Source organism: Hippoglossus stenolepis, chromosome 1, assembly GCF_022539355.2.
Source record: "Hippoglossus stenolepis isolate QCI-W04-F060 chromosome 1, HSTE1.2, whole genome shotgun sequence".
In the NCBI taxonomy this organism is placed as follows: Eukaryota; Metazoa; Chordata; class Actinopteri; order Pleuronectiformes; family Pleuronectidae; genus Hippoglossus; species Hippoglossus stenolepis.
In genome coordinates, this window is record NC_061483.1 from 3,557,263 (window position 1) to 3,566,097 (window position 8,835).

At 42.8% G+C, this 8,835-nt stretch overlaps 1 protein-coding gene across 1 annotated transcript; it reads left to right on the forward strand.

The window, feature by feature from the left end:
• Positions 1-140: 140 nt before the first annotated feature.
• On the forward strand, positions 141-8,189 carry LOC118103924 (NLR family CARD domain-containing protein 3; the record flags this gene model as incomplete). The annotated part of the gene is given in 16 exon segments (XM_047344073.1): positions 141-155; positions 157-284; positions 286-349; positions 351-525; positions 528-733; positions 736-801; positions 803-1,178; positions 1,181-1,564; positions 1,567-1,659; positions 1,662-1,689; positions 1,691-1,760; positions 1,762-1,914; positions 3,735-3,829; positions 3,831-3,886; positions 6,428-6,453; positions 8,031-8,189. Coding segments are annotated over 16 exon segments (2,094 nt in total), but the record flags the coding sequence as incomplete, so codon positions are not given.
• Between the last annotated feature and the right edge of the window lie 646 nt (positions 8,190-8,835).

The window sequence follows — 8,835 nt, forward strand, 5'->3', positions numbered from 1 at the left end:
AACATTTAACATCGTTATAAAAGCACAAAGTTAAAAAAGCTTTTTTATTTTCTGTAGTTTTTTCTGTATCTGATGAAAACAATCAGCAGATTCTCAGATTCTCTGTCTCTGACATTGTTTCTTGTCTTTCAGCAGATCGTGGTCTGCAGGAGGTTTTTAGATGAACATAAGCTCAGTCTGAGGAGGAGATGTGAACATGTGACTGAAGGAACTGATGAAACGGGAAGTAGAACCCTCCTCAACAGGATCTACACTGAGCTCTACATCACAGAGGACAGAGTGAAGGGTTAATACTCAACATGAGGTGAGGCAGCTTGAGACGGCTTCCAAGATGAAGAGCCTCCACGACCACTCCCATCAAGTGCCACGACATCTTTAAAGCCTCAACTGACCAGCAGAGCAGCATCAGAGTAAGTCACATTAGCAGGCGTCGCTGGCGTTGGAAAACCTTCTCGGTGCAGAAGTTCCTCTGGACTGGGCAGGGTTTAGAAAACCAAGATGTGGGTCTGCTGACTGTGCTTTCGTTCAGGAGCTGAACCTGGTGAAAGACCAGCAGCACAGTCTTCTCACGCTGCTCCGTGTTTTCCATCCAGCGTTACAGAAGCTCACGGCAGGAAGCTGCGCTGTCTGTAAACCTTTGTTCATCTTTGACGGCCTGGATGAAAGCAGACTTTCTCTGGACTTCAACCACAGGGAGCTCGTGTCTGATGTCACACAGAGGTCATCAGTCCAGCGATGCTGCTGACAAACCTCATCAGGAATCTGCTTCCCTCGGCTCTCGTCTGGATAACCTCCAGACCTCACGGCTGACAATCAGATCCCTCCTGCATGTGTTGACAGGGTCACAGAAGTACGAGGCTTCACTGGCGCCCAGAAGGAGAAGTACTTCAGGAGAAGGTTCAGTGATGAAGAGCTGTGCAGCAGAATCATCTCACACATCCAAGGCGTCCAGGAGCCTCCACATCATGTCCAAATCCCAGTCTTCTGCTGGATGAGTGCTACAGTTCTGGAGCACATGTTGACCACAGACCAGAGAGGCTGCCCAAGACCTGACCTGACCTGTACTCACCTTCCTGCTGGTTCTGGACAAAGAGGAGAAGAACAACAAGTACGGTGAGGACATGAGGCGACTCAACAGCAGCTGACGGAGGCTGACAGGGGCGTTCTTCTGAAGCTAGGAGGCTGGCACTTAAACATCTGGAGAAGGAAACATCATGTTCTACCAGAAGACCTGGGCGGTGTGGTCTTAATGTTACAGAGGCCTCAGTGTACTCAGGAGTTTGTCTTGAGATCTTCAGAAGAGAGTGTGTGATCTTCCAGAAATCAGTCTACTGCTTTGTTCATCTGAGCGTTCAGGAGTTTCTGGCTGCAGTCTACATGTTCCACAGTTACACCAAGAGAACAGAAGAACTCAACAACTTGAGAACCTATTGGAACACAGACAGTACCTTCTCCCTGGATGACCTCCTGAAGAGAACCATGGAGAAATCCCTCACCAGTAAAAATGGTCATCTGGACCTGTTTGTTCGCTTCCTTCACGGCGTCAGTCTGGAGTCCAACCAGAGAGTCTTGGAGGCCTGCTGGGTCGGACAGAGAACAATCCAAGAATCATCAGAGAAGTCATCAGCAATCTGAAGGAGATGCAGAGTGATGACATTTCTCTGACAGAAGCATCAACATCTTCCACTGTGGCTGAGATGAGCGACCACTCAGTTCATCAGCAGATCTCGCAACAGTTCCACAGTCAGAAGACAGATGAAGGAGGAACTCTCTGAGATCCACTGCTCAGCTCTGGCCTACATGCTGCAGATGTCAGAGGAGGTTCTGGATGAGTTGGACCTGGAGAAGTTCAACACATCAGACCAGGGTCGACAGAGACTGATCCCAGCAGTGAGGAACTGCAGGAAGGCTTCGGTGAGTCAGACATGATCAATAACATGTTCAATCAGTGGAGATAGTCGTTCAAATACACTCAGTGTTAAATGGTTCTCATTGTTTTGGGCAGCATGGTGTTGCAGTGGTCAGCCACTGTTGGTACAGCCTTTCTGTGAGAGGTTCTCCTGGTGTCTGCAGGGTTTTCTCTGGGTTCTCAGCTTCCCTCCAGACAAAGACATGTAGATCAGTTAGGTTGATTGGAACTGAAATTCAGTGTCAGCTGAGGTTAGCCAGGCCCCTGAGACCGCTAAAGGATAAAGTGGCTACTGGCTGGAGTGTGTGTGTATTTATACGTATGTATACTTAAATATATGTATCAAAAATTAACCCGTTAACTGCGGGATGATTAATTTAATGGAATTAACATGTTAATTATTTTAACGATACGCATGTGCAGAATGAGCAGCTCCATGAACCCCCCACTCACTCGCTCAGAGCGACCCACGCAGTGAGATCAGAGCTCGTTCACGTGAAGCAGCCGCTCAGTGACTTTGTAGAAGTGAAACACAGAGTTTCTCTGGAGTCTCCAGCTGCTCAGTGATCATGCTTCATGATCAGGCAGAAGCTGCAGCTGGTTTGTACCGAGCTGAGTTTCTGTGTCCTCCCTCTGCTCTCACTGGAACTAATAAACACTCATCACTAGTTATCAGGACCTGATCCTTTATGAAGTCATGGTGTTGGTTTGATTCCACAGTTTATGAGGCTGCATTTAAACATCATGAAAATGACTGCGTCAACATGTTGTGCTCAGTACAACCACGAGAGCGCTCACAGTCAGGACTCAGTGTTAAAATGAGCGGCAAAACATGATCCGACTCCATCGATTCAAGACCAAACACATGACCGGACGTTTGTCACCCTGAATCATCCCAATAAAAAAAGCGAACTGTGAGCGTGGGAACTGATTCATTTTCATCTGTATGAACTAAACTTGGAACTCGTTCTTTTTAAGTGTGAACTGGCTCAACACTGCTTCTGCAGATGGGCTCAGATTCAGATTTCACATTCACATTTAATTGTGTCAAGGTTTGGTTGTTTGTTTGATTCAAAAAAAAAAAGAAAAAAGTTTAATTCAACCATCCTATATTTGCTAAAAAAAAAAAAAAAGTAGAAATTTAATGTTCTAAATAACATCATCCTATGTTGCTCAGAGGCAAAGCAAAGAGACAGCCACATTTAATTATGGTGTGGTATGTTTTAGTTTGATTTTATTTTATTTTTTTCAATCTAAATAACTATCATTTGGACTTGTCATCAACGTTAAAACTGTGTTAATCTTATATATCCACCTTCTGTCATTTATCTTTCTGTTTCCCACAACAATATACAGAGATAAGGGGATTTTTCAGTCATTTAGAAACGGTGATTAATCAGATAATCTGGCTTCTCTGTGTTTAGGATGAGAATCACTGACTGTTCCTTTAAACTGAAGAAGCAGAACTGGAAATGTCGTTTTATTCTTCTTTCTGGTCAAACTAAATTACCACCCTGCGTTTATGCATACCGCCAACCAGTGCAGTCTCCGTCCCTCCAGGTTCCTGGTATATTTGCATTCACAATATGAGTCACTGTGTGACCTTTGACCACTGAAATCTAATCAGTTTATCTTTGAGTCCAACTGGTCAAAATGTGAAGGAAATCCCTAAAGACAGACTTGAGACATCATGTCCGAGGCCAGAAACGGGAGTTTTAACATCTGTGAGGCAAAAGAGTTTACCAGGGTGAGGGTCAAATGATCACGTTTTATATGAATGTTATATTTCTGATTTTATTCTAACAGATATTTTCTTTAATTACAGACTTGTGGTTGTCGACTCTCAGAACTCACTGTGAAGTCGTGGCCTCAGCTCTGAAGTGAGACCTCACATCTGGGAGAACTGGATCTGAGTGGAAACTCCCCTGCAGGATTCAGGAGTGAAGCTGCTGTGTTCTGGACTGGAGAGTCCAAACTGTGAACCTGGAGACTCTGAGGTCTCATAAATCCCTTCTTCTTTTTCCAACTTTCTTTCTTATTCGGTCATTGTTGTTTAAATTGTCAAAATTCTGCTCTGCTCACTGTCCCTCAGTCATCTGTGCTCACCCAGCCTGCTCAGTCATCCACCTCATCGCTCCATTCCGCACCACTCACCTGCCCTAGTCTTCAAGAAAGTGTCCAGTAAATAACATGTGGACTGAGGGCGAGCACTAAGTCATATCAGTTATTACCTAAAATAAAACATTCTTATTGAAACACGTTGGACAGTTGATAGAGTATAGAAACAAACAGGAAGTGAATGACAGGAGCCAATCCCTACTTTAAACAGTGTTTAATTACAGAGCCTGCTCAGTGACCAACACACAGAGAAGAAGGAGATGAATGAAACAATGTGGTCCAACATGTCCTGATCTGATATTTGTCTCTTTAGGTCACAGACTGGACTGAGGTCAGCAGCATATTTGAGAGTCTGTGTTGACATGATGGCGATCCACAACAACAGGAGGACACATTCAAATATTCCTTATTTCTTTATCCAGGTTGAAGAGCTGCAGACTAAGAGATCAGCTGTTCTTCTCTGTAGCTTCAGCTCTGAGGTCAAATCCCTCTCTCTGAGAGGAGCTGGATCTGAGTAATAGCGACGCAGGACTCAGGGTGGAAGGGCTGTGTGGTTTTCTACAGAGTCCAACTGTTGCTTATATTAACATACAAACCACCTTACGGTAAAAATGTGTATATAATGTAATATATTAATTCATTAAAATTAATAATATATTTATTATGGCGCATTGACTCTACTCCTCATGTTTTCTAATCACTCACATGAACCCAGTCTTTGCCAAAACCTGCTGAATTCATATTTATGTTCCTGGATAAGCGATAACAACTGCAACAAAGAAGTTCAAACACTGCGTTACGTGGTAATCTGCAGGAGGAACTTCTGTCTGCGGGGCGTGTGAATGTGTGTCATCTGCTCGTCTCTGTCGTCTTCACACACAAACTGATAATCACATGTATTTAGTTATTAATGGATGATGTCACTTGACTCCCGAGATGGTTCGTCCGCTAACCTGATATCCTGACTGTATGCGTCCGCGTCACGTGTTGTATCGCGAGTTTAAACATGTGTCTCTCATAAACTCTAGAGAATCAAACCAACACAGATTGAAGCGTCAGTCCTGTACGTGTCCTGTTGACGATCAGTGCTGATGTTTATTGTTAAAGTGTAAAAGTGGCGCAGTCCAGGAGTGAGAGGAAGCTCCCTCAAGAATCTGACACAGGACTGACCAGACTTTTGTGAGGCGTCTGTCCTGGTCCTGGCTTTAGCAACAGTGTTATAATTATTCGGTGAAACCACTGAAACTATGAGCGTAGCTGAACACATGATTCGTTGTCCTGCATCGATGCAGAGTCGTCCTCCTCACTGCAGGAGCAAACATTAACACATGTGCTGCTGCAGCTGCTCCTCCGCTCTGTGCTGTGTGCGTCAACCTAACCTATTGTGGGTGACTCTATTCCAGACACACCAGTTAGCCGTGTTGTCTGTCAAAACATGGGCGGGATAAATTCTATCAATATATAAATTTCTATTGAGAAAAGTTATATCGCGATAATTATCGATATCGTTTATGTTGGCCTACACTGGGCTTGAAGGTCAAAGTGCAGAACATGTATTTCCTAACAGTGAACACTGATACTGGATCGAGAGATGTTTGTAGAATGGCGCTGAGGACCGAGTCCAGGCTCAATTGACTGAAGTTTTACTGACAGATAAACAATCAATGCTGGACAATGTGTACATGTAATGTTTCTGTGAAGCTAACCAGGACTTGTCCGGTGGTCTGTGGACTGACCACATGACAGCGTGCTGCGTTCGTGTTTGGCTCATTTTGGCAGACCTTCCTCTGGTTTCCAGGACTTACGGGAGTGTCCATGCCTTTATCTCTTCACCACTAGATCTCTGTACCTTTCACCGTGTTCCTCAGGCTCCACACACACTTTCAACTGGTCAAACTGCTGCTCAGATCATAGCCGCTTCAAGCATGATCATAGGACTGCTCGCCCACTCTTCACACATCAACTGTGGAACATAGTCAGAAAAGTGGGTCAGACATTTTCTGGAGCTGAAGCAGCAGCAGGAGATTGTCGAGGTCGACTCGTTCACAGCAACAGGAACATGTGGGAACATTCAGACGAGGCGGGCAAAACACACTCTCCATGATAACCATGGTTACGTTAAGTTATGTTAAGTTACAGGTTCACTGTGAAGGATTTAGGCTGACGTCTCAGGTGTCGTACATGTGACGTAGTCCACTTATTTCACATATACGACTCCTGAACATATCCAACAAGATATTTAGAGACATCTAGTGGTGAAGTTACATATTACAAACAACTGAACCCCGAGGACACCGAGACTTTCAAACTATTTTTCAGTCATAGACTCTGTAAAATAGTGTCTGGACATTTTTCTGGAGTTTGACTTTCACATATGAAGAACTGGTGGAGCAGCAGGAGGCCGGACATGAAGTATAAATCTTGCTGTGGAAAGATCAGTGTTGTTGTTTACAGCTCATCCACACCGGCGTCGGCCCTCATCACCAAAACCTCTGGAATCTCCTCATGTTTCCAATTTAACGTCTTCGTCTTCTACGTGTTTGGCTCCTCTTCTTTATCCTGAGATATTTGTGTTCTTCCAGTTTCACGTCCGTCATGTGTTTGTGTATCAGCCGTCCACTGCGCTCTCTGTGAATCCTCTGGACATTTACCTGCTCTATTCTCATGGACTCAGCAGAAACATTATTAGGAGGCTGCAGGAAAGTTCCAGAAAAACTCCAGAACAACTTGACTTAGACTTCAATGCAGGTCTGAAAACAGAGACAGTGATGTTTAGTCCAAAGTCCTTTACATTTCACATGGGCTCCAGGTTTAATTTACAGTGAAGTTTAATCCTTTATACTTTATACAAGTCTTCTCTAGACTGGACGACTGTAACTCTCTCTCTCTGGAAGAAGCCAAAAGTCACTCTCCTGCACTCCAACCAGTTCAGAGCAGCAGCTTTCACTGGTATTAAGCGGCAACATCCATCTCCTGATCCTCGCTTCTCACTCATTGGCTCCTGTCCGTTTTAGAATTGATTTTAAGATTTTACTGATCACTTTTAAAGCATCTGGCCCCAAGCACATCACAGAATTGTGAGCCTGTGTTCCTGCACGCAGCCTTAGATCCTCAGGTGGATCCTGCTGTTCCAAGTCCAGGTTGAAAACTAAACCGTGACCGTGCTTTTACCATTAGGAGCCCTCGGCTTTGGCCCCTGAGGAGATAAGGCAGAGTCAGTGACTTCTTTTAAATCACTTCTTAAACCCATTTTTATAGACTTGCTTTCATGTGATGTTGTGTTTTACTGTGTTTTTAACATTTTCACCTTTTATTTACTTGTTATTTATCTCTATTGTCATTTACTTTTATAGGTTCAAGTTTTATTTACTTTCTTGCTTTGCTGTCAAAGCAGTTTGTAAACTCTGTTTTTAAAAGTACTATATCAATAAAGTTTATTATTGTTATTATTTATCCAGGTTGGAGGACTGCATTCTGTCAGAGATCAGCTGTTCTTCTCTGGCTTCAGATCTAGTCCAAACCCTCATCTGAGAGGCTGGATCTAGTAGAAACAACAAGCTGCAGGACTCAGGAGTGAAGGAGCTGTGTGGTTTTCTACAGAGTCAACCTGTCGACTGGAGACTCTGAGTCAGTTCACTGACAGACTTTTGTAGATCTCATAATATAATACAGCATTTATACACAATTGATCATTTACTTCTAATTTAACATAATTCCTCTTCATACATAGCTTGAATCCATTCATTAATTAATCTGTGACATTTTAAATATTCAGCTGCTTGTTAAAACACTGAGTTTAGTTCTGGATTTCCTAGCTAATTCTAGGGACAGGGCCGGGTCCAAATATTATATTTTTACTGAATCAGGACTCGTTTTAGTCCAACATGTCTGATTTCATATTTATCTTCATGTTGAGTCTGTGCTCACATGAATATTTGTATGTTATTTTCCACATGAACTCGGTTAATTGACAGTTAAGTTTTATCCTTTATTCAGGTTGGAGAGCTGCATTCTGTCAGAGATCAGCTGTTCTTCTCTGGCTTCAGCTCTGAGGTCAAACCCCTCTCATCTGAGAGAACTGGATCTGAGTAACAACGACCTGCAGGACTCAGGAGTGAAGGAGCTGTGTGGTTTTCTACAGAGTCCAACCTGTCGACTGGAGACTCTGAGGTCAGACATCATGTTTTATTGTTGACGGTTCAGTTTGGTGACATCTAGTGGTGAAGTGTCATGTTGCAGCTAAACACCCCCCCTCCTTTCCAAACATGAAAGATAACCTGTGGTAGCTTCAGTTGTCATAGAAACTCAAAAGGTTTAGTTTGTCCAGTCTGGGCTACTGTAAAAAACATGGCTGTCTCTGTAGAGAGGACCCGCTCCTGATGTAAATATAAAATATGTCAATATAATGTAGTTAAATATAAAGTATTTAAACATAAATGTCTCATTATAAAGTAAAGAAAACAACAATTTGTACAATTTAGATGAAACTAGTAAAAACATCTCTATTATTTTGTATTCAGTTTCTAACTATAGATCCTTTCACCTGAATCTTACACACTGGAGTCGGGCCGTGAGATATGTAAAAAAATCTTATCATGATGAATTTTTTATATCAGTTGATATCGCTATATATCACGATATAATTTAAATAACCAGAAAATAACTTTTTTGCACATTTGTGTTTATGTACAGTGTTTTCTTATGTGCAAACGTTAAAAACAGATTTTTACTTGCTCGTACAATCATCCTGTGCCACTGCACTTTACATATAACGTTTCATACAAACCACTATGGTGAAAATGTGCATA